This window comes from Lipomyces tetrasporus (assembly GCF_029532465.1).
Source record: "Lipomyces tetrasporus strain NRRL Y-64009 chromosome Unknown POJ06scaffold_12, whole genome shotgun sequence".
Taxonomy (NCBI): domain Eukaryota; kingdom Fungi; phylum Ascomycota; class Lipomycetes; order Lipomycetales; family Lipomycetaceae; genus Lipomyces; species Lipomyces tetrasporus.
In genome coordinates this window covers 191811-218506 of record NW_026611607.1, presented here as the reverse complement: position 1 = coordinate 218506, position 26696 = coordinate 191811, and the positions used below count along the sequence as shown (strand labels likewise).

General features: G+C 50.0%; 9 protein-coding genes across 9 annotated transcripts; 5 read left to right on the top strand and 4 right to left on the bottom strand.

Annotated features, from left to right (window-relative positions):
* Positions 1-384: 384 nt before the first annotated feature.
* Positions 385-1894, bottom strand: POJ06DRAFT_262256 (uncharacterized protein). The gene is made up of 3 exons (XM_056188726.1): positions 1491-1894; positions 1380-1439; positions 385-1312 (listed from the first exon to the last, which is right to left on the bottom strand). The coding sequence occupies exons 1-3, from the start codon at positions 1519-1521 to the stop codon at positions 441-443; spliced, it is 963 nt and encodes a 320-aa protein (XP_056040464.1). The 5' UTR covers positions 1522-1894; the 3' UTR covers positions 385-440.
* A 1930-nt stretch (positions 1895-3824) lies between these two features.
* On the top strand, positions 3825-5972 carry POJ06DRAFT_37873 (uncharacterized protein). The gene is made up of 3 exons (XM_056190953.1): positions 3825-4316; positions 4581-4622; positions 4673-5972. The coding sequence occupies exons 1-3, from the start codon at positions 4203-4205 to the stop codon at positions 5888-5890; spliced, it is 1374 nt and encodes a 457-aa protein (XP_056040463.1). The 5' UTR covers positions 3825-4202; the 3' UTR covers positions 5891-5972.
* Positions 5973-6086: 114 nt separating this feature from the next.
* POJ06DRAFT_262246 (uncharacterized protein) lies at positions 6087-7001 on the top strand. The gene is made up of 4 exons (XM_056188725.1): positions 6087-6273; positions 6339-6431; positions 6490-6540; positions 6603-7001. Exons 1-4 carry the CDS (start codon positions 6162-6164, stop codon positions 6752-6754), a joined length of 408 nt encoding a protein of 135 aa, XP_056040462.1. The 5' UTR covers positions 6087-6161; the 3' UTR covers positions 6755-7001.
* Positions 7002-7010: 9 nt separating this feature from the next.
* On the top strand, positions 7011-8453 carry POJ06DRAFT_262245 (uncharacterized protein). Its single transcript, XM_056188724.1, has one exon. The coding sequence runs from the start codon at positions 7217-7219 to the stop codon at positions 8180-8182; it is 966 nt and encodes a 321-aa protein (XP_056040461.1). The 5' UTR covers positions 7011-7216; the 3' UTR covers positions 8183-8453.
* A 171-nt stretch (positions 8454-8624) lies between these two features.
* POJ06DRAFT_203083 (glucose-6-phosphate dehydrogenase) lies at positions 8625-10447 on the bottom strand (the record flags this gene model as incomplete). The annotated part of the gene is made up of 3 exons (XM_056185304.1): positions 8625-10040; positions 10090-10162; positions 10404-10447. 3 exons carry the CDS (start codon positions 10445-10447, stop codon positions 8625-8627), a joined length of 1533 nt encoding a protein of 510 aa, XP_056040460.1.
* Positions 10448-11632: 1185 nt separating this feature from the next.
* POJ06DRAFT_262240 (Sec63 Brl domain-containing protein) lies at positions 11633-18393 on the bottom strand. The gene is made up of 4 exons (XM_056188723.1): positions 18291-18393; positions 12330-18227; positions 12007-12278; positions 11633-11956 (listed from the first exon to the last, which is right to left on the bottom strand). The coding sequence occupies exons 1-4, from the start codon at positions 18320-18322 to the stop codon at positions 11706-11708; spliced, it is 6453 nt and encodes a 2150-aa protein (XP_056040459.1). The 5' UTR covers positions 18323-18393; the 3' UTR covers positions 11633-11705.
* Positions 18394-18488: 95 nt separating this feature from the next.
* Positions 18489-19638, bottom strand: POJ06DRAFT_262238 (mRNA splicing factor). The gene is made up of 2 exons (XM_056188722.1): positions 19194-19638; positions 18489-19139 (listed from the first exon to the last, which is right to left on the bottom strand). Exons 1-2 carry the CDS (start codon positions 19400-19402, stop codon positions 18743-18745), a joined length of 606 nt encoding a protein of 201 aa, XP_056040458.1. The 5' UTR covers positions 19403-19638; the 3' UTR covers positions 18489-18742.
* POJ06DRAFT_262236 (AEX-3 domain-containing protein) lies at positions 19639-23698 on the top strand. The gene is made up of 4 exons (XM_056188721.1): positions 19639-20972; positions 21028-21614; positions 21674-21722; positions 21771-23698. Exons 1-4 carry the CDS (start codon positions 19926-19928, stop codon positions 23472-23474), a joined length of 3387 nt encoding a protein of 1128 aa, XP_056040457.1. The 5' UTR covers positions 19639-19925; the 3' UTR covers positions 23475-23698.
* Positions 23699-23886: 188 nt separating this feature from the next.
* On the top strand, positions 23887-26035 carry POJ06DRAFT_262233 (RAM signaling pathway protein-domain-containing protein). The gene is made up of 2 exons (XM_056188720.1): positions 23887-25612; positions 25665-26035. The coding sequence occupies exons 1-2, from the start codon at positions 23918-23920 to the stop codon at positions 25824-25826; spliced, it is 1857 nt and encodes a 618-aa protein (XP_056040456.1). The 5' UTR covers positions 23887-23917; the 3' UTR covers positions 25827-26035.
* The last annotated feature ends 661 nt before the right edge of the window (positions 26036-26696 follow it).

The following is a 26696-nucleotide window of genomic DNA, read 5'->3' as shown; positions in this document are numbered from 1 at the left end:
TCGACGAGCGCCGGCTGGTTTACTCTCGAGAGCGGTAATAATCCCCGACAGTGTCCTTCATAATACTATCGTTTGTTATTCGTTGGTAGAGCCGCGGGACTTTTTACACTGCCAGCGAATTAGGGCAGCATGCACGGAGGGGCACTAGCTTGACTGGGTCGGAAGACGACGTCGATCCTGATAAGATCCAGAACCGACAAGAAACGATCGACAAGGGGCTCCACGACGGCTTGCGGGCGGACTGGGGCGGACTGGGACGGGCAAGCGAGCGAGCCGACATGGGATGATAACCTTATTCTTAGATTAATAGCATCGCATCTCGTTTAAAAGAGCGAGATTTGCCGCACCGACAAAGTGTGTATGTTTGGGGGGGTATTGCAAATACGGAGGATCAAATCAATTATAGATACAATTAATTCAAAACATAAGTAGACAAAACCTCAGAGTAACGTCTCGCCCATGGCGCATCGCACGAGACTGCAGGCGGCCGAGATGGTCGATGTCACGCTGCGCTCGTCGACGCCGAGAACAGGGTTGCACTCCATAATGTCCATGCTGACCAAGTTGCCGGTCTCTGCCAGAGCCTCGCATACGTAGCACGCCTCTCTGAGCGTCAGGCCGCCGCGCACAGGCGTGCCGGTGGCGGGCGCGTGCTCGGGATCAAGCGCGTCAATGTCGAGCGACAAGTGGATCGGCGACTTGCCGTCGGGATTGACCCTGGCCAGCGCCATCTCGACGACCTTGCCGATGCCGAACCTGTCGACGTGGTGCATCGAGTAGGCGGCGATGTTGTGCTTCTTCAAAATCTCGCGCTCGCCCGAGTCGACGTCGCGCAGGCCGATGTAGGCGAGCTTGTTGGCCTTGAGCAGCGGCTTGACCCAGGCAAACTGGGGCGGGCACGGGTCGGCGAGGCCCATGACGAACGAGACCGGACAGCCGTGGATGTTACCCGACGGCGTCGACTGTGGCGTGTTGATGTCGGCGTGGGCGTCGATCCAGACCAGGCACGCGTCCGGGAACTGCGAGAACACGCCCGAGACGGTGCCGATGGCCAGCGAGTGGTCGCCGCCGATCGTGAGCGGGAACGCGCCGGACTTGATGATGTTTGCGACCTCGGTCGCGACCTTGTGGGTCGACTCGGACACGAACCGCGGCCGCTTGAGCTTGCCCTCGTCCTGGTCCGAAGTTGGCGGAACGAACGTGAGGTTCTTGCAGCTCGTGATTGTCCAGTCAAGCGATTGCAGCTGTTGCTCGAGTCCATGCTCAAGGACGTGGAGAGGGCCGGTTTCGACGCCGGTTCTTGCCTGGCCGCCTTGGTTTGAGTTAGCCAAACCCCCCCGATCAGTTAGTAGACTGGGTTAGCACAAGGACGGACGTACCGTTGAAAGGGCAGCCTAGGATCGCAACATTCTTCTTTTCGTAGAACCTGTACGAGAGAACTAGCTATTCATTAGACCGAGACTTTGGTAATAAAGTGTGATAATTCGTACCTGCGTCGTCAACGTCGTACGGAGATATCATTGCTGGTTAGTTGATTCGATGTGGATCGATGTGAATACGATCTGATTCGAGACTTGACTGAAGATTTTGCCAGTTCTGGAGCCGGGCTATTTAGAATATGGAGCAGTAGAATAAGGAAATGGTATGAGTAGGCAAAAGGATTTGGCAAAAAATCCTCGGGAGGAGGTTTTGACTTGGGCGCATCGGCTCGCCCGCCGCAGCGCCACCCGAGGACGGACGAGTCAAGGCGCATGAGCCACAGCAAGCCACTGGGTTCGCTAGACCAGATGATCGTCGAAACGGGCCATGTGAGCACCAGCGTGTATTAATTCCAATTATGATTAATTGAAATGAACAGTGGCGCAGTGTTTATCAGCAGACGGCAGACAACAAGGTCATGACAAGTATTAGAAAATATCTATTATAACCAATCTACTACGCACACTATATCTAATGCAAACATGAATCCATCCAGTCCGTTACTCGAGCAGTGCTGTGAGGTCGTTAGAAAACAATCGATACACAACCAACACGCAAACCATACCACTCCGTAGCACACAGAGCATTTCCACACCAGTAACAAGACTGTTTTAACGCGACGTCTTCATATTCCAGAGTATGGAAAAGTATATGTTGTTAAGCAAAGACACCCGCTTAGGACTGTAACAACAGAGTTAGACACGAACATGTAATGTCGTCGACAACCAGCCAACAAGGATACCGACCGATCCGCACTTGCAAGATCCGCACGAGCAGGTGTTTCCGCATCCGCAATCACAGTTCATTTTGATTGATATATTGAGGTTGTTGGGCGAGGAGTGAGGAGTATGGTATATGGAAACAAGAGCAGGAACAGGCGGCTAGCCGGCGACTTTATAGCCACCGCGAATGAGGACGGGGACCGGATATCGCGCACGCGGACACAGGTCTTCCCGGAGCTGGCCTGGCAACAATCTCCGCGGCGGCCAGATAGTGCGGAAGCTTATGCGGCCACGAACCGAGTCGGGACAATCTACGATAAGTCGATAACAACGATTGCCCGGTTGGTTCGAGTCTGCGATATCTTTCGGGTTTCGTATTTGCGCCGAACGAGTCTGCACGTGGGCCGGTTTGCTGTCGAGTAACAACGCCTTCAAATCCAAATCCGGCGCAACACGAACACGAAGCCGCTCGTATCGCTCGGATCGTAATCAATTATCGCCCACTCTGAATTTCCGCAGCCGCACTTCACGAGTACGAGAGCAATTGCAATGTCATCTCCATAGATTGCGTTCAACATATGTCTAGCAACCGAGTACGTCTATCGTCTATCGGCAGACAAGCAGCACTGAGTCTGGCTAGTCTCATTCGTCATCACTGACATATATCCACGTCCTCATTCCCAAATCCAGTCTAGCTATTCGCGACTGCAATATTTATTCATCAATTGATGATGCATGTAATGATTGTAATCGCGTACAATATAGTCATTCAATACTACCAATTACAGTGACAGGTCTACAGGACGGTGCGTGCCGCCGATCCGCGTCCAGCCGAATCAGGTTCCAGAATAGTGCATGCATGCCCTCTTGCCAATTCCGGATGGCGGCAAGACAGAGTTTGTGTACGCAGAGCCCTGACCTGGCGACTCAGTGGCCGGATTCGTCCTCAACCGATTGCGGACGCATCCAGGGCGCGCCCATGGCTTTTTCAGACCGTCGGCCGTTAGCGTCCCGGCCAAGTCTGAGTTTGGACCAACATAGCCGGCTGTGATGCAGACAGAGTTTATGATGGTGATGGCAGAGCCGACGTCCTTAGTTGAATCAAGAATCGATCAGTTGGCAGCCTGTCCACAGTCTGTGTCTATTTCAATCGCAGATACTAACCGAGCCAGATCCTGGCCGTATGAGTTGACGGTGTTGCGCGCAAGACCACTGGTCGAACAAAAAACAGACTTGACCGCATAAACCCGTAGAATCATGTAGGTTGTCAAAAATTGCTGACATGTTCCGCGCAGTGAGAAAGAATTGCTACGGTAGCATCGGTGCAAAGTCAGTTAAGCGCACTGCGTGTGATCTCACAGTCTGGAGAAAGTCCGAGAGATCAGTCGCCAGCGATGAGGCTGACTGAATCGCACGCATGAACAGTGGACCGCGGGATGTAGTCGAATATGGCAGATTATGCTGGCTCAAACCGAAGCCGACATGGAGTTGCTGTTGCATCGATGACGAAGAACCGCGGCAACCTGAAATAAGGTTTGGTGACGGCGAAAGCCAATGCCAAAGATGAATTGCCTCCCTGCTTACTGACTTTCCCTCTGCCGATTTCCACCTTTTTCTGCCATCTTTAAATTTGCATTCGCATAGTCATTGCGTACTCGGCCTGTTCTGGTAAGCACGACGGATTCAAGTCAAGTCGCGCCACGTCTGCTTCAACTACTTCTGTCTCCGCGCAGAATTTAAACAGCAAATACACCGCATTCTCAGAGTTTCTTGGGAGATCTCGTCGGCACCTGGTTTTGTCGATCTAGATCCGGCGGACTTACAATTGTTTTCTAGAAAACTGCGCTTCAGTTACATTTCTACATCTGACATCAGCCAATTTCACCGTGTGTTCGGAGCCACACCATTCGAAATCCAAGCACTCCTAATTTTACCCGCCACGACATTCGTATTCTAACAACCCCCCTCCAACGCCACTTTTTTTTATCATCACATTGCAAAATGGTCGTCACGACTTGGCGAGCCGACGCAGCGCCCACTTTTTTCCTCGACACAAAGGCGACCAGAAATACGCCGGCCTATCTACCTCTCTCAGGCGACAACTATGGTCTGAAAGTAAGTTGCCTATTTTTATTATTTTGTTTTTATCCCCGTCGTGAACACACTCTGGTCGAGACCCACCACCGCCGGCCACCATTCGCCGGTTATACTATATGACTAACCGTTTGACACTTTTATTGGCTATGCTCACTTATTTCGTCTGCATTGCGATATCTTGTCGACATTCGCATTCGGCATCGTCTCGGTGTGGCGCGGCGGCGCACACCGCCACCGCATCGTGCGGCTGTGTGGGAGAATGCTAACACATTTATCATTCAGGTCTCGTACCACAACAATGACGACGTCAGTCGGTATCATTTCGTAAGTGACGCTTTAATGTCGACTAATCGGTTCAGCCATTAACGACCCAGGGCACTCGGCATCCGATGAAACCGTTTCGGTTGATGCTGACGGACCACCTCGTCCTCGGCTACGGCCTTCACGACAAAATGGATTTCTACAAGACCCGGCCGGCGACAGAAGAAGAAATCCTACAGTTCCACTCTGAAGACTACATCGATTTCCTGCAACGCGTTACGCCAGAAAACAAGAACGAGTTCGAGAGCGTGTGGTCGAAATTCAACATTGGCGACGACTGTCCGATTTTCGACGGCATTTACGATTACTGCACCATCTACGCGGGCGGGTCGCTTGACGCGTCGAGGAAACTGATCGCAGGCCAGTCTGACATCGCCATAAACTGGTCAGGCGGTCTGCACCACGCCAAGAAGTTTGAGGCGTCGGGTTTCTGCTATGTGAACGACATCGTGCTGGGAATACTCAATTTGCTGCGATATCATCCCCGCGTGCTCTACATCGACATTGACCTCCACCACGGCGACGGCGTCCAAGAGGCATTCTATTCGACCGACCGCGTCATGACGCTTTCGTTCCACAAATACAACGGCGAGTTTTTCCCTGGCACTGGCAATTTTGAGGAAATCGGCACGGGCCTGGGCACCCACCACTCTCTCAACGTGCCGCTCCGGGACGGCATCGACGACTTTTCGTACATCCAGCTGTTTCAAAGCATAGTCGAGCCGGTCATAAACACCTACAGACCAACCGCCATCGTCCTGCAATGCGGCGCGGACTCGTTAGGGTGCGACCGTCTCGGATGCTTTAACCTCAACATCCGGGCCCACGGCGAATGCGTGAGATATGTCAAGTCATTCGGCCTGCCAATGATGGTCGTCGGCGGCGGCGGATACACGCCACGGAACGTATCCCGTGCCTGGGCATACGAGACGTCAGTCCTGCTCAACGTCGACCTCGATCCCCGGCTTCCGGCCGAGATCCCGTTCCTGAACTACTTTGGCCCGGACTTCAGTCTGCATCCGAACCTGGCGGGAAAAGTCGACAACCGGAATACAAGGAAATACTTGGAAGGCGTGCGTGCGCGGGTGCTTGAGCAGTTGCGTTATTTGAACGGTGCACCGAGCGTGCAGATGCAGGTTGCGCCGCCGGACATTGAAGGATTTCTTGACGAGGAGGAGGGGCGGTTGCAGGAGGAGCGCGAGTCGACGAATGATGCGCGCAATGAGCGCGAGACCAAAGATCGGGCTCGGACCGGTGAATTATATGTGTGAGCAGTTGTTAGGAAGCTGATGTAAATATTTGTGCTTCAGTTGCGGTTAAGGAGTCCCGGATTTGTTTGTTTGTATGTAATTTATTTGGTCAACGTCTTCCTAATGTCAAGGTCCACGCGGACACCGACACGACGTCATCGAACGCCGCATTGTCGTTCCCCGCATGTGGTCGCCGCGCACACGACTCTTCTCCTTCACCCACCTCGTGTGTCGCTTGCTCGCACCATTTTGTAATACAAATCTATCAAAATCAGGATTTGATTTGGAGAGTATGGCATCAGCGGAAAACGACGACGATATTCCTGTCACCCGATCTGATCTCGGTCAGACTGTGTCCCGGTTCGCGGTCACGCCCTATCCGGCCTGGGCATTCTCCGCCTCCCGTACGTTATCCTTTCGTCGTCTATATTTCTGTATGTGTCTGGAGATGGTAACATTTCCTGTAAAGTATTTGGGACAGTGCCGCGAGCGAGTAGCGTCAAGATGTACCTTCCCCGACCACTAAGCTGCGTTTTCTTTGGCAGCGTTATTGCCTTTGGCGGTATGCCCCCACCACCTCCATCTTACGTGTGCAAAATCTTTCGTGCTAATCTTGACAGGCTACATAATTAACGACAACGACGTCATCAACGGTGCGGGCTTCACATCCGGTATGTTGTCATTCAATCACGGACCATAAGGCAGATAGACATTGACGCAAGACCATACATAGCATGGAGTATCATGTACCTGCTCGCGAACGGCAAAAGAGGACTAACGCAGTTCCGTCCCTGGCCCGCATTTCTGAGCACATGGGCCTGTGGCAACGCGCTAATGTACGGCCGGGAATATTTCTTTCCCGACAGCGACCGCACGCGATTGTAGCTTGGATTGGGACGAGCGAGAACGGAGCTGAGAAATACTACAGTGCCCGATATGGACGATATTGATACGATATTTTGTATGATAGTGTATCTTATGTGGCAGCTCATGTTGGCCACGCTGATTTCGCTGCAATGGGCATATAATTAAGGGTTCTGTAGTTTCGTATTATGCGATCCTGTAGCCACTATGCGCTAGTGACAAACGATGTATTATATATAGGAAATTTACGCAATATGGATGACTCTTGCTTGAATCCGCTCAGTCTGCGAGCTCAGTCTGCGAGCTCAGTCTGCGAGCTCAGTCTTCGAGCTCAGTTCGACGACGCTGTGCTGGCTTCTACCCAATTCCCAGTCTGGCGGCTCACTTTGCCTGGCGGCCCCCGCCCATCGCTCCCGATCGTTCTCGGCGCACATTGTTCTCCACATTTGGGAAGTGCGCCATATTACGTTTCATGACGGTAGAATGGTAGAGCAACAGCTATCGATTACTAGCTGGCCGCCGCGCTTCTCGAAGCCCGTCAAAGCACGAGACGACGCGGCTCCTGTCACCGACGCCGAAGCGTTTGCCTCGAAACCAGATCAGAGCGGGTTTACCGAAATGACGAATCAAGATGAGGCAAACGTATACGTCGATATCAATGAACCGAGACTATTGCCAATGTCAGATAAGGATGCCGCCGCGGCAATTGGGCACCATCGGATCTTGGCGACGCCTAATTGGAAATCGATTACCGGATGGCCTACATGTACGCCTTGTGACGAGTTGAATTCTGATGCACAAGCTCGACATGGCGAAGTAGAAGTGAGCATACTGGAGACAGACGTTTTGTCTAACGTTGTTGTCTCGACAGGCGAACCGATTCCAGATCGCGCAAGCGAAAAGGCCAAGATTCAGTATCATTACCTGCTCGCAAACTACTCATCCGGCGCGTCTGTTGACTCATGGACACTTCTGCCACCGGCGCGCCTGCCTGGCGATTCTCCAACCCGGGACTTTGTCCCACCGTGGTTTGCGTCGCAAGCCGCGACACAACACGGCCAATATCCACGCCTGGCCTTTCCCGCACGCGCAGGCAAACACCGGATCTGCTCTGTGGTTTCTCGGTCCCGTCGGAAGTTGAATCCGCGCAAGACGACGACGACGACGACGAGCGGGACACTACTGACGAAACCATTGCGCGAGTATCGCGGGTCTGATCGAAAAATGGACAACCAGATTGTCGGGGCCGAGCCGGATTTGAGGATCATTATCGCTGGTGGTGACGATGATGATTGTGCCCACTTGACGGCTGGACTGCCTGGAGATTATAAACCGCCGTCGCTTGCGAAGATCCGAGGTTCCGATTGGTGGGACACGGGATATATCTACGAGCTCGAAGACGTTGTCAAAGATAACATGCGACGACGGGGCCATGAGATTGCTGCTTAAAAAAAATTCTTGGTTGGGATAGAAACACGAAAAGTAAAAGCGCATGTGACGTTTTCGAACGGTTGAAACTGATTCCTTGTACTAATACTGCTGCTGTGGACTGTCAATCGGCGATGATTCAGTTATCGCGATTCTTGCGCTGGCTGCTGCTTTAAGACTAGTCAAAATTGGTAGAACTATATTGGAAAAGACCCTGCTATTGCCTCCGGGGCATGTCCGTCACTTTTAACCTTTTTGTATGTGAGCGAGGGCAAATAAGCGGAATAAAAATATATGGTGACACATTTCATTTCATTATTTAGAACGTAACAAAAAGAAACTTGAGCATATACAAAAACAAAACAAGTTAACCAATAGTTTCATCACTCAGTTCAAGCCCCAGACACGGCAAATCCAAACGGTCCAGTTTACGCTTACTTCCTACCCCGTTTTCGACTGCCTTTTACAAATTGCCGTTGACCTTGGTCGTCGGCCACTGATACATGCCCTCCTGCTCACGCGCGTACCCGTACGACGCAAGGAAGTCATCGAGGAAAGCGGGCCCTCGCGAGCCATATGGATACCGGGCTGGCACAATATCGGTGTTCTCGTCAAGGTAGTGCAGGAGGGGAGTGAAAATCTTCCACGACGCATCCAGCTCGTCGTCGCGAACAAAGTTAGAGTGGTCGCCGTTGATCGCGTCGAGGATGAGTGCCTCATACGCCTCCGGGATCTTAAGGTCCGAGAACCGGCGCTTGTACGTCAGGTCAAGCTCGGTGACAGAGGTCTTCATGGTCAAGCCGGGCAGCTTGGTGTTCATTTTCAGGTAGACGGACTCGTCGGGCTGAATTCGCAGCACAAGCTCGTTTCGGGGTATATCCTTGAAAATGCCGGAAGTGACGTCCTTGAACTGAACTCGGACCTCGACCTTGGCTCCGTCAAGCGCCTTGCCAGCCTTGAGAATGAACGGAACGCCATCCCATCGGTCGTTCTTGATGTGCATGACAATGGCGGCGAAGGTTGGGCAGCGCGAGCCCTTGGGGACGGTATCGTCGTCTTGGTATCCGGGCTTGGTTCCGTCGAGCGACTTATCGTACTGGCCGATGACGACATTCTTGGGATCAATGATTGGCATGGCCCGTAGTACCCGGACCTTCTCGTCTCGAATGTCCTCGGCAGAGAACGACACAGGTCGCTCCATGGCGATCATGGTGAGGACCTGGAGCAAATGGTTCTGCATAACGTCCCGAATGATACCAAACTGATCGAAGTAACCACCACGGCCCTCGGTGCCAAACGGCTCCTTGAAAGTGATCTGGACGGACGAAACGTGGTTCTTGTTCCAGGCAGCGCCAAAGAACTCGTTGCCAAACCGCAAAATCAAAATGTTCTTGACCATCTCTTTGCCGAGATAGTGGTCGATACGGAAAATCTCGTCTTCAGTCCAAATAGGCTGAAGGGCTGTCTGCAACTCTCGTGAGCTCGCCAGATCGTGGCCGAATGGCTTTTCAATGATGATTCTGGCACCGCCAGACTTGGGGTAGCAGTTCTTCTTGAGATGCTGGGCGACGGGAGTGAACACGTTAGGCGGGAGAGCCATGTAGAATAGGCGGTGGCGCTCCTCAACATCGCCTTCGAGTTCCTCCATGTGCTTTGTCAAGGCAATGAAGCCATCATCCTGGTCGTACTGTCCAGACACGTACGAAGTCATTGCCAGGAACTCCGTCAACTGAGTCTCGGTGGTCTCGGTAGGGGTCTTAATATATGACGATATACGCTTCTTGTAGTCTGCATCGTCCATCTTTGTGCGGGCGTAGCCGACGATCTTGACATTCTTCGGCAAGAGTCCATAACGGTATAGACCAAACAAGGCGGGGTACTATCTCGATCAGCAACCGCATGCACGCAGCCACGACGTCAGCACTTACTGTCTTCTTTTTGGCAAGATCTCCAGACGCTCCAAGGACAACAATGATCGAGTCCGGGGGCAATGGGACGGCACTAGACTCTGTCAGCCAAAGGATCGTTGGATGTGCCGGACCAGTCACGTCTGGCACACTCAATTAACAGGCGAATGCTCTGCATATTTTTCGATGTAATCGTCGAACAGTCAGAAGTCATCAGCAGGTGAATTGAGGTGATGTGGCTCACAACCGCGCCTATCGATCAGACGGAGGATGGCCGTCCGTCACCGAACAGGCTGCGTGTAAAGTTGGGACCGATCAGAAGAGTGCACACATACCCAGTCTCGGACGCCTTTGCGGCAGTGATGATAGTATCAGCCATTGCGAGATTCTTCTGGGAGATTGAGTGGATCGGAAGGGAGGGGAGAGAACTCGGTGATGACCAGGCGGGAGTTGGTGGTCTTGACGATTGGGCGGCGGCCGAAGATTATTGAACCAGTGAACAATCAGTTCTAGGCTAGCGCACTGGATTTATAAGAGCACCGGCACCAGCGCCCACTCTTTCCGATCCACGTTCTACAATGTAAAACATTTACAATTGCTGCTTTTTAAATGCCATTGAAAAGCTTAGTAAAAAGTATGTGCACTGCACAGAAATTACGATAGTTCACGGATGTTCCGGATAGTCTGATATGGCTAACGCTGAACTAATCATGATATCATCGACATCGTCTCTGTCACGTTCAGTCGATCGCGATCGCGCGGACCGGATTGACGCGCAAAAGACATTTCGAATGTCGATATCTATTGGGACTGCTTGATATTTATATTTACATAGGATTTAATTGACTAACTTGCTTTTGATCGCCTATGGTATTCACTGTCGTGTATTGACCGACAGTTAAACTCCTGTCTCAGCGGGGGAACCGGACTGCCCTAACGCCTCCACCCTACCAGCAGGCTTACATTCATTCTATATAATGGATTTAACATTCCGCTGTCGATGTAAAACTCCTTTAGTCGGACTAAAACAATATCTGCGGTGCATCTACGTGTCAACTGTCGATATCGCAACATATTGATAAAGCGAAGTTCGGCTGGACGAGAATAGTTGACCAGCGTCGCGCAATTGTCCAACAGCGTATCGCAATATTACATCGGCAATAACCGGATTTGTCCGGATTGTTTGCACAAAATATTCTTAATTCAGGTAATTTGCTGCTTCAACTAAGGTGGCGTATCCAACAGTGTGTTCATCGAAGCCTGAGCTATCAATTAAATCCGATCCCTCGGACATGATCACAATTGCACCAGCCACTCATTGGACAGGGGCTGGCAATTAGGTTTTACTGTTTAGGCGCAAAGTCAACTTAAACTATCCATATTAGCCATATATGCAGAGTTAAAATTGCACTTGCGCGTGGCTCGGACGACGCCGGCCCGGTCCAAAAGAAGGCATGGATGCGCCAGGATAAGCGGGGCCGCCCGGCATCTCGCGGGTTTCCTGATATTCAGGCCAAGCTTGGATGTTTACTTTGCCATTTTAGGAATGCAATAAACCATTTCACTCAAGTTAACTTATTCCAAAATGTTTTATCCGTTTCATATTCAATACTATACAAACTTAATAATACATTAACTTACTCCTCAATCGCTTCACCATCCTCTTCTCCGTCGTCCTCCTCGTCGTCGCCCTCTGCCACGTCAACTTCAAACTCCATCTCCTTATCCACATCCACGTACGAGTCACACATGCACCACACACTGAGCTTATGTCGTCCAGCCACAGGCACCACAAACTCCAATTTCGTCTTTTGCATTGCCTTGGGAATCGTGACGCGCTTGATCGCGAGAAGTTGTTTTGACGACGGCTCGCCGACCACCAGCCACCCTAAACATGTTAGCCATACGCTCATCAGAATCATGAAACAAAATACCCACAATTTTCAAGCTTAGGATATGGATACAACGGCGCGTAAACCGTCAGATCTGCAGGCTCGTCCTCCTCATCCACTTCTCGCTCCAGCGTAACCGTGACATAAGCGGGCTCACCGGCAACGATTGTATCCGCATCTTCAATCTCATACGACATATCTACGCTAGGATACTTATTCACGAAACGAGCGACATCAGACAGCTCTCTGTCACCCATGTGCAGCAACTCATTGCGAGGGCCATCTTCAAGCATCATGAGATCTACCACCGATTCCACACTACAAACTCGTTAGTGACACGCATCGCTAAATTTCACGGCAGATACATACTCAGCCTTCCTGCAGCGCTCAATCAACTCATTCGAGAAATGAGGAATCTGCTTTAACGGTCCATCCCGATCCCATACCGCCTGCACCACCATCTGACTCAGATCCATCGCGTTCATAGCGTTTAGATACCCGTCGCTCGACATCACATCAACACATGCAGACAATAGACTCAAGATCTTGGAAAGCACAATCTTCTGGTCCGATACGAGATCCGGTGGAAGTCGGAGACGCGAGAAATGTGCCTGTACCAAAACATATGCCTTGAAATGCGGCGATTCGTAAGATAGGTTCTCGGGCGCCATCTTGATCGGTACTCGGTCGTACATCCGTTTGAGCACATTCTCTTCGTGCCGTCGGATCGGAACAATCTCGTACTCGGCCGCTGCTGTAACGATTTCCAGAATGCCTTTCAGCTTTGTCTTTGATGTGAGTGATAATGCAAATGCCTGCATCGTAATGAACGAAATATTGTAATACGCCGCAATCATAGAATTATTCAGTGGTGTTATGTCATCTTCGTCCTCGTCGACTTCAATCATCTTTGCTTCTTCAAGATCCTTGAGCGTACCTTCGACCAGATCAGACAAGTACTCACTCAGTCCTTGGTGCGACACATCCAAGACACCATAGAAACTGGGATTCGCGAGCAAACGGCGGTAGAAATACGAGAACGTGAGCCAGTCGACAGCATCTTGCTGCGATGTGATAACCTTGGTGCTAATTTCCGTAACAAACGCGTCATGTAAGAACAAATTGAGATGCGACTCAATTGGCAGTGCCTCATTGAGAAACTTCTTGTAGTATTCTCGTTTCGTAGCCGGCGTCATGATAACGGTGCGCCCCAACCGATCAATTCCTGGTCTGCACGCGCGTCCAAGCATTTTCAAGATGTCGCTAACTGGATAGTCAATGTATCGGTGCTCGCGTCCTTCATACATCTGTGTACCCATGACAATGACAAGGAACGCTCTGGGGGTCAAGGACCAGCAGACATCCTTGGCCGCCAACAAGACTTGTATTGCACCAGATTCGAACAATCTTTCGACAATAAGCTTGTCGCCTGTCGACATTGACTCATAGCAATAGCCAACACCGTGCGAAAGACTCTCACGGAGATTAACATCCTGAACGTTATTAAGATGAGGCGCAAGAACGTCCATAGATGCCTTCCGGAACATATCCTCGTCTCCATCAGCTTCGCACAGTCGCAATAACTCTAGCGTCGTATCGATGCACTGCTGCCGGCTGTGTACAAAGACAATTGCAGGCTTGTTCTCACCAAGCTGCTGTATTGCGAGGTATACAGGTTTGGACATGGCTATCATGAGCGACGGAAAATGAGTAATAGAGAAGCCTTGCAAGTGAATCTCTAACGGCGATGGCCTGTCCTTCGGCGAGAAATTGAAAATGCTGTGATGACTTGCGCCAATCCATTCACCAAGATCGCGACCATTCGAAAGGCACACGCTGAGACCAACGATACGCAACGGATTCTCCGTCTGAGCTGCAACATAGCGCATCCGCGACACGATAATTTCGTATGTCGACCCGTTCTGGCCACCAAGCATGTGTAAATCGTCAGCAATAAACAGGCGAACACTCTGAACGTTCTTGCGCTGCTGCCATCGACGAGAAATCATGTCCCACTGAGTAGGCGTGGCCAGCACCAAGTTCGACTGCTCCAGAAGTTTTAAGTCGGCGGTCAATTCCCCAGTCAACTTGTTGATCTTCTTGGTGCCCCCGATCCCTGCCAGGCGGTTACCCCAGTCACGATATCGCTCATCCACGAGCTCTTGGAGAGGTGCGATGTACACTGCACGACCTGAATTCACAGACTTTTTCCAGTGCCGCAGAAGTGCGAATTCTGCGCAGACAGTCTTTCCGCTGCCGCTCGGTGATCCGAGAAAAACATTATCATCTGAGTTGAAGAGAGAATTAAACACTTGTGTTTGGATCTTGTTGAACTCGCTGAAAACTGGATAGAGGTCGACATAATCGGGATCTTTGAGAGCAGCAACAGGTAAAGGCTGAAGATCTAACAATGGCGTATGTGCTGGAAACTTCTCCGGCAAGATCAAATGCCTGAAAGACACGGCCAATTTCGTCTCTGAGTGCAACCATCTATCGGATAGAACGGAAATAAAGTAATTAGGTGGTACCGGTTCAGCAATGGGAATCGTAAACTCGACGATGTGCTCCTCCTGCGCGTATTCCCGGCGCACGACAAAGCGATCATGATACAATATCGTCTCACCGTCGCAATCTTCCGCGATAATCCAGAAAGTCTCCGCGTTGCCGTGAATCTTTGGGTCCCATTCAAAGGTCGGAGTAATAGTTAGCTCAACCCGCAGCAATGATCGTGTAATAGGCTGGACGTGCGCTTGCATCTCAACTCGCGGAAACTGCTTGAGTAGATTGAACACGAGTCGACCTGCACGCTCCACCTTGATCGCTTGACCTACTTCGCCTGGGTCCGTAAGCTCGAAATACTTCGCCCATGGCATCTGCGAAGCCTCTGTCTTCTTGATGACTTCCGCTGGACATGAGGGGAATTGGCGGAACGGAGAACTGCTTAGCCACATCCGACGCTCAACCATCTTACAGATATCCAACGCCGCCTTCGCAACTTGAGCCCATCCACGTTTCAAGCAAATTTCAAATAGGGCCCTCAATAAACGACCTGCTGATTGCGTGACGTACACCATATCTGCCATCAAAGCAAACCCTTCCAGCTTGAGACGTGAAATATATGACTGCAGGAGAACGTTAATCTTAGCAGACGGTTCTTCGACAGTCTCTTTAATCGGAATTGGTACACGCTCCAGTAGCTTCCCCAACTCAAGCTTCTCCTCTTGGCGAACTGGAATGTACTTGAATTCTTCCGAGAGCGAGAAAATTCGGAAGAGCTCGACGGGTGTTAGTACTGGGCGAAGATGCTGGTTGTATGTAGCCATAGATGTATGCGAGATGTAGTAATGCGACGCGATGCGTCCAAGCTCTGTCGGCTGTAATTTTCCTGCCTTCTTATCATATCGTAGCAGATTACACTTCTCAAGTAAAACGGCTGCGGAATGAGAAAGATCAAGTCTCTTCTGTTCCAGTGCTTCGTCATCTTTATAATCGACACCAACATGGTACAACTCTGGAGATCGGAGCATTCTCACAAACAGATAGGTGTATCCTAGCCATTTAACTGCCTCATCGATCGTTCGAATTGTTCCAAGCACGACTTCGGCATTCAAATTATCCGCCAGCTTGGACATGAACTGACTTTCGATCGGAAGCTGTTGATTCATGAGCGACAAGTAGTACTGCAGCTCGGAATGCGCTGTGATGATGATACCCTCGCCAGACTCATCATATCGTGGTCGACCAGCTCGACCCAGCATCTGCAAAACATCCTGAGACGAAAGTTCCACCCAGTTACCTTTTTCTGGAGAGTAAATCTGGGTCCCCTTGATAATGACTGTGTGTGCCGGAAGATTGACACCCCAGGCCAAAGTAGCTGTGGATACCAAGACCCGCACCTTGCCACCAGCAAATAGGTCCTCTGCCGTCGATCGATCTTCCCGAGATAGACCAGCATGATGAATACCGAATCCATATGATAGCAAATCCCTGAGTTCTGGGTCCCTTACGTTCTCGGACTCTTGACGCAAGATCTCACGGGAGGCCACATCTGACTTAAGAATGTTGGTGATAGTCTCTTCCTCGATAGCCCTATCACGAATGAATCTCGCGGTCTTGGCACATTCTTTCCGGGAATGGACGAAAATGATTATTTGGTCTTTACTGCCCTCGATTACCTTGTCATACGCGGCGTCATTCATGGCCTGATATCGTTTAAATGCCTTTTTCTCCGTGATACCGATAAACTGCTGTGCAAGGGGACATGGTCTGTATGACGCATCGAAGAAGAATAATCCGTCCTGTGGGTCAACACGAAGGAAGGTTGCGACATCAACGTAGTTGGGTAGTGTAGCTGACAACCCAATGAGACGGACTGGCTCAGCCGACGATCCTTCCATTCTGCGCAGCGTGCGTGAAACAATGCTTTCAATCACTGGTCCACGCTCATCGTGAAGAAGATGAATTTCATCGACGATGATCAATCGCACGAGATTGGTGTAGCTAATGTCTGTGGCCTTTCGCGTAACGATATCCCACTTCTCAGGCGTAGTAATGATCATCTGTGTCTGTGAGATTTGATCCTTTGTAAGCTGGCTATCACCGGTTAACTCTTCGACCCGAACGCCAAACTGCTGGAGTTTGCGACTAAATTCGCGCACTTGTTCCTGGACTAACGCCTTTAATGGCGCAATATAGACAATCTTGAAGTCATCGAGCGCAATCGCTCCGGTGTCGTTATCTCGGAATTGTGAAATCGTTCGAAGAATCGTAAGCATTGCTACGTTGGTTTTTCCGGCTCCTGTAGGAGCACACAGTAAAATATTCTTATCGTCGTAAAATGCCGTAGGGAATACCCGACTTTGTACTCTGTTCAATCGGTCCGAGTCTGGGAAGGCTCCTTGTGCCCATGCGGGAATCTCACTGATATGCACCAGCTTGTCCTTTGAATCATGCTTCTTTGGCGGCGGAACGTGAATTTCTTCGTATTGCTTCTTCTGGCGCTTGAAAGAACCCTCCGGTAGCCGGACTTTAGTGTTTGTGAGAGTATGATTACCTTGCTCGAATATTAGAGAATCAAGATCAACCAAACGAGGCTCCCGACCCTTCATTTCCGCAGCTACTGAGTCGATTTCCATAGCCGAACCATCCTGCACAGCACCAATTGCACGTGCAGCCGCATCGGTATCACCACCGACAAGTTCGTTGAATAGTGATGACTGGCCCGCTTCAATCATTTGCTCCTCAGTCGCCTTCCGAGATGCAGCATCGGTTGCACGAGCATATCTGGTGCACCAGACTATTCGCCACCTATTTTTGCATAAAAGAGTAACAAGTTCGAAGTGGTCGAAGTCGAACACTTCCATAAGATCATTTTCAAGTTGACGCAGAGACGCTTCTGATTCTAGGTGCTCCATAACAGCGGTCGACTTCTCCTGCGTCGTATGAGCGTCAGGGAACACAGTCGCAACTTGTCGCTGTAACCAGAAAGCATCGATTGTGTGAGCAGGAATTACGTCTCTGTCCTTTGCAACTTTTCCAGTCGCCAAAGAACCAGCTTCAAGGGCGATGTTTTCCTCATCTTCGCCTTCCTCATCAAATTCGACCGGAAGATCATCTCCTTCTTCATCGGCTTCTTGCTCGTCACCAGACTCTTCACCTTCATCTTCGTCATCGTCAAGCAATACGGCAATACCATTCTGGTCGTCGATGCCACCCTGCTCCACAGTCTCTGTTTCCTTGTCTGGACTCTCGTAGTCCGTGATCCTCTTGCTGAGGTTCATAAGCTGATTGAATCGCTCATTGGAGATACTTGCGCCGAAAATGCCTTCAACCTCCTTCTTCTTATCGTAATCCCTCATGCCATCGGTTTTCACGACTTCCAAAGCAGCATCTGCAGCGGATCGTACGATGTCATGAGACAGGTCGCCAAGTAATTCTTGTGCCCATGTCAGAATCAACTCGAAGGTCTGCCGAGTCTCAGCTGTCCGCGGAATATACCGTAATCCTTCGATCGCGTCCGTAGAGCCCAAGACATCTGCAATATCGTCCTTTGGTTTCTGCCGATTGGCGCGTCGAGTGGCGTCGTCGTCCATGACCGCCATTGACCTATCCTTTGAATCTTTAGGTGCTCGATCGCGAGAAACTCGCGTCCCCATATCCGACAACTGGATGCGTCCCGCTAGTGATTCCGCATCTCCTGTACTATCGTCTGAGGGTCTCGACACAAACCGGCGGTCCACTTGCAGGACCTTATTGGCCATAGCATCACTGGAAATTGTTAGCGTTTCTCGAGATCAAATAGCATCAGTTCCAGAAAAAAATCAAGCTTACTAGCTATACTGCGAATAATTACGCTCCGCCATGATGAATGCTAATGGCACAAGCCGGCTCTAATTAGTGATGAGATTGATGAGGTTTGTGAAGATGGCAATGCAGTTCGTGCTGATGTTCCACGTAAGGCGGCAAAAACCTTTGCGCCATTCCTCCCAACACCCACGCACTTGTCGTCCATTTTAAGTTACTTCCAATAACAGTGGTTCAACAGGACATATTGACCAAGTACACATGTATTACGGATAATTGATCACATCTGAACACTAGTGCCACACAGGTCGTGTCAAGCTGTCCCTACTACTGACTACTGTTACGAAACATGGATGGAATATTGCTGGTCAACGGGGAAGCTCCCTTTTCTATGGTACAGATACAAGACATACAAGACATTTACAATATACGAACTAATAAAGTACAATTCATAATATACCAGAGCCGTAGACCTCCTTTTAGGTCGCATATTTTTCGGTTTCGTCCATCACCTTGTTTAGATCCAATCCAGCTGGAAGCGCGTCTGTTCCTTTCGATCCCTGAAGCCGTTCCCTGACAATGCGATTGAGGGCTACATCAGTCTGTCGTTGTAATATTTCCAATTTGTCTGCCAGTTGTCGTTTGAGGTCCCAATTTGCAGGCCTCGGCTGCAATGCAGAAGCTTCTGAATCTACCTCTACCTCTGAATCGCTGCCCTTCTCGACCGGTAACTCGTCGTCTTCGACCGCAGCCTCTCTCTCAATCCGCGCTGCTTCTTCTTCGACTGTTGGAATATCGGAATTTGCAGTAGGCGGTTCAAAATATCCTTGTCGCGGTGCTCGAGTCTCGGGATCATAATTTCGCCGGGGCAATATACTAACTCTCTTAGTAACTCTGTATTAGTCTAGCTTGGCAAGCAACGGCACAAACCTAGTCCCAACATCATTATTATTATGATCGTCTGTAGAACCTTCTAATCGTATTGCCGGGTCTTGACCGTCGTCCAGCTTCTCTACATGCGTGTGATTACCCGCAGATCCCCCGTCCTCGTCCCGCGCTTCATCTCTTTTCCTCTTAAGATTTCGAAGCTGTGCTAGCTTCTCCTTCCGTGACAATACCTGGGAATCTAAGGACGACATTTGCAATATTCAGTATGTAAAATATTGAATGTAGAACTTGAGGCGCTGGTCCTGATCGGACGAGATGGTGAAAAAGAGCGTTTAATCCCTTACCCATGTACCTGCTTACCTCAAGCGATTCTCGACCCCTGAGGATCTACGACCAGTAAGGAACAACTAGTAATCCTGCATTTCTCTCAACAAATCTAAATTGTGCCAGATAATTTCGTAGGCACAATTCGCTTTCTGACAGAATTACGGAACGATTGTCTTACGGAACCGAGAGATGGTACCTACTAAAAGACCCTGAACGGACGCACAGGGCGCCGCCTTTTCCGCCGCATCCGCACATACAATATGACGTCGATCGACACTCGGCAGTATCTATCGATGTAGTCACAATCCATTTGCAATATTGGCCTGACCTACTGAAGCGCCTACCCTTCACGTTCGTATTCAGCATCGTCGCAAACAAATCTGCGCCATTTAGGCGCAATAATTGCATTCGGCCAATAGCCGGCTGTACCGCAGTTGCTGGGCCAGGATGCTAGGAGGAACTGCTGAGATACCGAACGCAACCTCGCGGAGGGGGAGTACTCGTGCCAGTACTCGCGCCTATGCAGCGGTGAAATCCAGGACACTACCACAGCCTGTCGCAGATTTTTTCTTCATCGTTGGCGTGGATCATACCGTGCTCAATGGATTTATCGATGAGGCACATACCTGCGGCAGCCCGATCGAAGGTAATCTAGCTCCAAAAGTTGACGAGAAAACTTACAAGCGGCTAGATAAGGGTCTTGACCGCTCAATTTTGCGAAGCGTCATAATAGAAGAACATGGAAATGAAAAGAGCGGGAACGTTGTGACTACCGAGACACAGCAGAAACCAGAGCGCTCGAATGAGAACGAAGAAATCACATTTGAAGTGTCTCCGATAGTCGACAACAATGTGGTGATTAGTAACGAACAGGATCCTACACCGAATCAAGAACGTATTATAATAGATAAGACTTTCAAGGATCTGAATGCCATAGCTGCTGTAACTGGGAGCCCTCCATCAAACAATTCGGTTCCAGAACAAGTGATAATTGATATGAAGGAACAGGGAGCAACCATGTCACTAAACGCGACGGGTACTGTGGGTTTCATATCAGGGCCGGAGAATGCCATGAAAGTGAAGCCTTCACAAAACAGTAATGCAGAGCAGCCTATAACGACTGCACTGCAACACACTCCGAAAAGCGAATCTTCCTCTCGCTCGTCTCCACTTCAACGTTCAACGACGCTTCGGCGCGTCAGTACTTCAAAACTTCGTCAGTCTCCTAGTCTAGAAAGGAAAACATTCGGGCATGCTAGACGAATATCGGATTACGACTCGGTTATCCCAGATCCGGAACCAATTACTTGGTCCCCCACTATGCATCCATTGGACAGGAAAATGGATCCTGCATTACTTGATATATATCCACGTGATGAGGCACAGAGGACTGCTAGAGGTGGCCTACCAGAATACGTGCCAATGTTTGCATTTCCGGATGATATTCAGATCCAATTATCGGATGGGAGGCCACGTAGCACTTGGCACCAGTTTGTACGGGTAACGGTTACCATTGTTGGCTCTGCTCGTACCGCTGACACATTGATAGGTACTGACCAACCAAGATGGGGAGAAACGGTATGGAACTTGCCTCACAGTCTGGATTGAGGTGCCGAAACGTGTCGCGGAGGCAATTGAGCAGCTCATCGAGCAATGGCGCTTAAACAATATATCTGAGCTTGACCGCGAGTTCGCGTCCAGCTTAAGTTCAAGACTAGTTAAAGAGCGGGCGAAGTTGTTACAATTAGAGACTGCGTTGTCATTGATTGGCGACGCAGGGCACGCCGATGAACGGCGAGAAATAAACGACGAGATAGCGATGACCCAGGAGCGAATAAAGATCCTGGTTGACCTGTTACGACCAATCAGATTTGGTGCCAGGGGTGACTCGAAATCGTTTATGTCTACAATGTGGATCCCTAGGGTGTATGGGCTAATCTCGAGAGACATGCATAGTGGCTCATTTCGGCTAGAGTGGCTCAAAGCTGTCCTTCATGGTGAAATAGTTGCTGGTCGTACAGACTCAGGATGGCTGGGACAGCGTGTGCCGATGGAGTATGCGGTATCTCAGCTACTCGCCGAGCCGGTGACTCTAGCAGACGGATTTCAAGTACGAGTTGCTATAGGCGACATAGCGTGGGTGGAGTTTTTGTGTCAAAATATTAGGATGTAATTTTGTACTAATATGGTTGCAGACTATATGCGAGATATCATGGTGTAAACGAGCTTCCAGGATCTCGTGATGTATGTCATTACAACGATCTGCTCAACCGTTATGCTAATTGATTGTAGAATGATCTCTATTCCCTCTTTCGATGCTTGAGTATCAAGTCAATCATTGAACTGTTTGAGGCTGTCCTCGCCGAGGCTCGCATCATTCTTGTCTCTAGCGATTTAGCTATGCTGACAAACGCTGCAGCAGCCATAACATCCTTAACGTTTCCGCTTAAATGGCAATCAGTCTACATTCCGGTTCTGCCGGGTCGACTGATGTCATGCCTTGAAATTCCGGTTCCGTACATTATTGGTATTCATCGTACTGGATCGGAGCTTCTCCTACCAGAAGATGATTACGTGTTATGTGACCTAGACGCCGATGCAATTGTATCAACCTCAACACCACCATTTTTACCCACTGCAGTCCGCAATAAGCTTCAATCCCTATTATCGTTATCAGCGCCATTGCATAGCCGACCGTTCAATGTCGATCATGGAACTCCGCGTTACGTGGCGGAGGCATTCCCAGATGATGTCCACGTACTGATGGACGCAGATCTCATGCGACAGATACCAACACCACACCGATTGAACAAATTGGTTGCAGAAAGTTCGTCAGCATATCACTCAGCGGATCTGGATAGTGTCCAGCACCCACCTGTGGTGAATGTCCGAGAGTTTGGCAGGAGGTCAGAGGGATCACGCGATTATCAGCAGACTGCATCTGGGTTCCAGGGTGGTGAATCATTTGCTGCTAATACTCCAAGAAGTCGCAGGGCTAGCACGGGTTACGTGTTGAGAGTTGGGAAGACAGGAATCCAGAGTCTTACATCATCGCTTCGCACGCGGCGGACATCAACGGTTTTCCCTGGTGAGACTATCACTGGAGGAGGAAGTACAGAGAGCGCGCGCGCGACATCGCTTGCAGGACACAACTTGTCGTCAAGGTTGAGACCGATGTCGACAGCTGCCATGAATGGGAGTGCGCCGTCTTCCATCTATGGCGACGGACCAACGATTTCATCACCTGAACAGGAGCAATCTAGTGAATTTCGGACTATTGAAGGGCATATCTTGCGTTTGGTGATATCAGAAAATTTACGCTGCTCAGTGTGCCTCGACGGGCCCTTAACAAAATCTAACGTCCTAGTCTGCGAATCATGCCATGCGCAAGTTCACACGACCTGTCTTTCCACGGTTGTGCTCCCATGTACACCATCGTCGTTCCATGCATCTCGAGTTCGCGCAGCTTTTGTTCGGTCTATTGCGACATTACTGTACAGCTACCGACAGTTCCTGGATCGTGTACAAGACAATACGAGTATGGTCACTACACTCTATCGCTTCCGACAGCAGGACTTTCTTACAAGTCTACCTAAAGAGCAGATGCCGTACACGCGATTTCTGCTTTCCACACAAGCAGGCGCCGAGTTTGTCCATGAAATAGAATCATACAACGAAGAACACTCTGAAATCAAGTTGTTCGACGCGATCAATGGGGCTCGACGAAAGCGTGGTTTACGAGGCAAGATACGACCGAGCCCAGGCAGTAGAGGAGGATCAGATGACGCACATGCGGACCTGTTGAGTGCCAGGGCTACTTGGAGGACAACTGATATCCCGATGCGCGGTAGTACCGAAGGCTATTTGGCTGCGGTCAGCGGACTGGTGCGAACGTCACCACGTGGGCGGTGGCCCGCGAGATTGGACAGTGATGTTTTGCGAGCGTGTACTGAATCGTCTTTTGCTGATAATAAGACACCATATTCTACTGGGTAACTTATATGAATCATCAGTTAACTAGATATACACACATGACTTAGGACATCAATTAATGCGACGGAAAGTTTTTGTATATATTTGTCTGCATGTTGGTATATATGGGATATTTCTGTGGCGCTACGGACTATTGTCGTTGATTAACGTACTAGTTCTTTTAAATAAGATAGAAAGACGGAAATTTGTATCGACCTTATAATAAAAATTAGCGGTGGAGTTGCAGCAGAACTTGGTCCCGTGTAGTCTACAGCCCTAATATGATCGCCTTCGCGCCACGCAAAGCCCTACAAATCGAACTGGTTGACTTCCAGCGGTTGCAACTTCTGGTTCATCGCCATGTGCGCAGGTGCGACAACACGAGTCAGGGTCTCCTGCTCGCTCCTAAAATAAGGTACTTGGCCACAAGTAGTAGCCGCTCCCTTGCCGGACTCGAAATCACAGCAATGTCGCTATCGCCTGTGGAGCAAATGGAACGTTCGCGGAGCAATAGCGAGTCGATCGTGAACGCGTCGTCGCGAGCCGCGAAGCGCATGGGCTTCGTCGTGCGAAGGAATCAAGATCTCTCGACTGTCGCCGAGTCGGCTGGCTCGCAACGCTCCTTACCAGCATCGGCGTCGTCCGTGGCTCCAGCAGCAGCTACTGCTACCCGTGCTCCTCCACCGCAGTTACCGCCGTCGCTGGCAAACGGAATACCGGCGAATATAGGAAGTCGACTGAACAGTGGTAGCGGCAGCGTAGGCAGCGGGGTGATAGATATGAGGCGGCACCGCGGCCACAACAGAGGAGTTTCGCATGACTCAGTAATGGAAGCCTCGTATGGTGGTCAGAGCATACCGTCTGCCGTTCCACTCTCGACAACATCTTCTACGTCTTCTACATCTTCTGTTGCCAGCCGTTCAAATCGAGATCGCGTTGAACACACAGAGAGACAGCTGAACTCAGGTACCGGATCGTCAAGCTCGGGGACCAACGAAATTGAGCCCCAACCAAATGCATATTTCAGGCGTCTGTCAGTGCTACAGGAGCAGATGTCACCTACTGTACTGTCGCAACTTTCATCGGCTGCGTTTTCCAATCAGGTAGTCGAGTCGGCCAGGGGAGTCCTATTCACGCTCTCACAAGTCCTTCCTGCCGTGCGCCAATTTCTAGCGTTTTGCGACGACAAGAAGCTTTCAGGCACTTTAAGTGGAATAATATACAACACTCGGTTACATATCGACACTCTCATTCGAGCACTAGAGCATCACGACGCGTTGCTGACACCGGTGGGCACAGCTGGCAATAATGGCCGTCGCGCACCACAAAATGTGCCGTCTGTTGCATCTGCCGCTGTCGAGCCAATAATACACGCGTCTTTGGCATGCATTGGAGCTTTTCGTCACATAATTTCGATCATACATGCCAATGTCAAGGCAATAGCTGGAAGGGCGGAGATTCGACACACGCGTGCGTTTTTCCTGCTTTCATACGGCGCTTTGGCAGAAGTTAAGAACGCCTGGACGACGCTTGTTCCTGCCCTAGCTGAATGCAGGATACCGGTGTCGGCATACCTAAGTAAAGAGATTCTCAGTTCGAAGGTAGTCTCACGAACTGAATCAAAATCACCATCCTTACCATCACAACCTCCGGCTTCAGAATTGATGCCTCCCCCTGTATTGCCACCATTACCATTACCGACTCCGAATTTATGGACACAAGGTACAAAACCGTCTGGTATCATTACGAACATATCGAGCTCTATTGGAGGCATGGCGAGTCCAATAAGTGCGATCCCGTCCACGCCGGGGCTTTTCCTGCCATCTGGGTTATTTAGTCCAGTGACGACTACAGCTTCTGCGCCGACAAGCGAAAGCGGGCCATACGCATTCCATTTCTCGATCGAACCGTCCGAGACTGATGAAGAGCTATTCGACCGAATTGCGGTCGCTACGCAATCGGCGATGAATGTTCTCAAGCTCGTCCTTGATGGCATCGGAAAGGTGGTCGAGAACAACGATATGAAAATGCGGGAACTGGCCAATATGTGTGACTACGGGCTCGATGTGACTGGCAGGCTACGGGTGCGACTCGGCAGCATTCGTGGTGCGAAGGCTGCTGAACGTTCAAAATTTGGCGAAGAAACAAATGCGTTTGTCAAGGTGCGCTGATTTTATTGATCGCGCTTGCAACATGAACTAACACGAAGGGCAGGGAATTATAAGTGTTTTGGAATTCACCAAAACAATTTTGAACGATTACCCATTCTTGAACGACGCGAGACCTCAGCTGTCTTCACTTACGCGAGTGACCAAGGAGGTTTTGACGGTAACTCTCAAACCGGCAGACAAGACTCCAGAAAAGCCTTCGGGGTGACAAATTGATCGACCAGCATTTGCTACGAGTATGATATTCACGTAACGATTTAGGCGCTCCGGGTTCTTCGTCTGTTTTTCTTCGCGTTGTATTGTTTGGGCGTTTTGGGATGGATTTTGCAGGCACTGTATGCTACGAATGTTTGTGTGACAAAATTAGCGACGGGTTACATAGATTGATAAATAGACAATGAAGCGCATCTTCCACTATGGACAGTTCGATTACCCATATCTCTCCACAGCTTCAACTAAATTGTTCATGGGGAATACATTTAACTTCAGTGTCACAGTACTATGCGCACACCCGTCCATAGTATTTGCCATGTCAACTCTACAGACTAACCCGCAGACGCCGAAAGCAATCCCTTCCAGGTTGTTCGCCCACGCAAAAAAGATTCGCTGTAACATGTGCAACAGCAGTATGAAAACACAAGGACAGTGAAGTTAACATTGGGAATGATGACAGGGAATAGCCGCTGAACGGGCAGCACATGCGCTTCAGGCGGACTTTCACTCACCCAACTCTATTCAAAGCATCAAACTAAATATATAAGCAAACGAACAATGATTATTTTTTCTATCGCAGCACTTCCAGCAGATCACTTTGTTGTCGAAGATAATTCAGAGAAGCAGGTCCGAAATGAACAAATTGTAGCCACCGAGCGAACCAGTCCTGCGTTGCACTAAAGCACAGGCCTGGATTTAAGTTAGCGAGGGCAATAATTGCTTGTTCTACGTCTAGCCATTTGTGCGGTCTTTCGAATAGAACAGTATTGTCGAACTCGCTTGGTACTCCAGACGGGTGATTTATGTAAGTTGAGAAAGAAGAATCGAGAGCTGGGCAATCCAAACGAAGGCTATAGCCCCATGT

What these genes read in the sequence shown, in the direction of transcription:
- POJ06DRAFT_262256 (XM_056188726.1), bottom strand. Translation starts at nt 1,521, where the DNA reads ATGATATCTCCGTACGACGTTGACGACGCAG. An exon ending in GTACGACGTTGACGACGCAG is followed by an intron (nt 1,440 to 1,490) that starts GTACGAATTATC and finishes ATGAATAGCTAG; the next exon opens with TTCTCTCGTACAGGTTCTAC. An exon ending in CCTAGGCTGCCCTTTCAACG is followed by an intron (nt 1,313 to 1,379) that starts GTACGTCCGTCC and finishes ACTCAAACCAAG; the next exon opens with GCGGCCAGGCAAGAACCGGC.
- POJ06DRAFT_262236 (XM_056188721.1), top strand. Translation starts at nt 19,926, where the DNA reads ATGCTAGGAGGAACTGCTGAGATACCGAACGCAACCTCGCGGAGGGGG. An exon ending in GTAGCACTTGGCACCAGTTT is followed by an intron (nt 20,973 to 21,027) that starts GTACGGGTAACG and finishes ACACATTGATAG; the next exon opens with GTACTGACCAACCAAGATGG. An exon ending in GTTGCTATAGGCGACATAGC is followed by an intron (nt 21,615 to 21,673) that starts GTGGGTGGAGTT and finishes ATATGGTTGCAG; the next exon opens with ACTATATGCGAGATATCATG.
- POJ06DRAFT_262240 (XM_056188723.1), bottom strand. Translation starts at nt 18,322, where the DNA reads ATGGCGGAGCGTAATTATTCGCAGTATAGCTA. An exon ending in AATTATTCGCAGTATAGCTA is followed by an intron (nt 18,228 to 18,290) that starts GTAAGCTTGATT and finishes AACAATTTCCAG; the next exon opens with TGATGCTATGGCCAATAAGG. An exon ending in ATATCCTAAGCTTGAAAATT is followed by an intron (nt 11,957 to 12,006) that starts GTGGGTATTTTG and finishes TAACATGTTTAG; the next exon opens with GGTGGCTGGTGGTCGGCGAG.
- POJ06DRAFT_262238 (XM_056188722.1), bottom strand. Translation starts at nt 19,402, where the DNA reads ATGTCGTCCTTAGATTCCCAGGTATTGTCACGGAAGGAGAAGCTAGCA. An exon ending in AATAATGATGTTGGGACTAG is followed by an intron (nt 19,140 to 19,193) that starts GTTTGTGCCGTT and finishes TAAGAGAGTTAG; the next exon opens with TATATTGCCCCGGCGAAATT.
- POJ06DRAFT_262246 (XM_056188725.1), top strand. Translation starts at nt 6,162, where the DNA reads ATGGCATCAGCGGAAAACGACGACGATATTCCTGTCACCCGATCTGAT. An exon ending in CTGGGCATTCTCCGCCTCCC is followed by an intron (nt 6,274 to 6,338) that starts GTACGTTATCCT and finishes TTTCCTGTAAAG; the next exon opens with TATTTGGGACAGTGCCGCGA. An exon ending in CGGTGCGGGCTTCACATCCG is followed by an intron (nt 6,541 to 6,602) that starts GTATGTTGTCAT and finishes GACCATACATAG; the next exon opens with CATGGAGTATCATGTACCTG.
- POJ06DRAFT_262233 (XM_056188720.1), top strand. Translation starts at nt 23,918, where the DNA reads ATGTCGCTATCGCCTGTGGAGCAAATGGAACGTTCGCGGAGCAATAGC. An exon ending in AAACAAATGCGTTTGTCAAG is followed by an intron (nt 25,613 to 25,664) that starts GTGCGCTGATTT and finishes CACGAAGGGCAG; the next exon opens with GGAATTATAAGTGTTTTGGA.
- POJ06DRAFT_37873 (XM_056190953.1), top strand. Translation starts at nt 4,203, where the DNA reads ATGGTCGTCACGACTTGGCGAGCCGACGCAGCGCCCACTTTTTTCCTC. An exon ending in GCGACAACTATGGTCTGAAA is followed by an intron (nt 4,317 to 4,580) that starts GTAAGTTGCCTA and finishes TTTATCATTCAG; the next exon opens with GTCTCGTACCACAACAATGA. An exon ending in ACGTCAGTCGGTATCATTTC is followed by an intron (nt 4,623 to 4,672) that starts GTAAGTGACGCT and finishes TTAACGACCCAG; the next exon opens with GGCACTCGGCATCCGATGAA.
- POJ06DRAFT_262245 (XM_056188724.1), top strand. Translation starts at nt 7,217, where the DNA reads ATGGTAGAGCAACAGCTATCGATTACTAGCTGGCCGCCGCGCTTCTCG.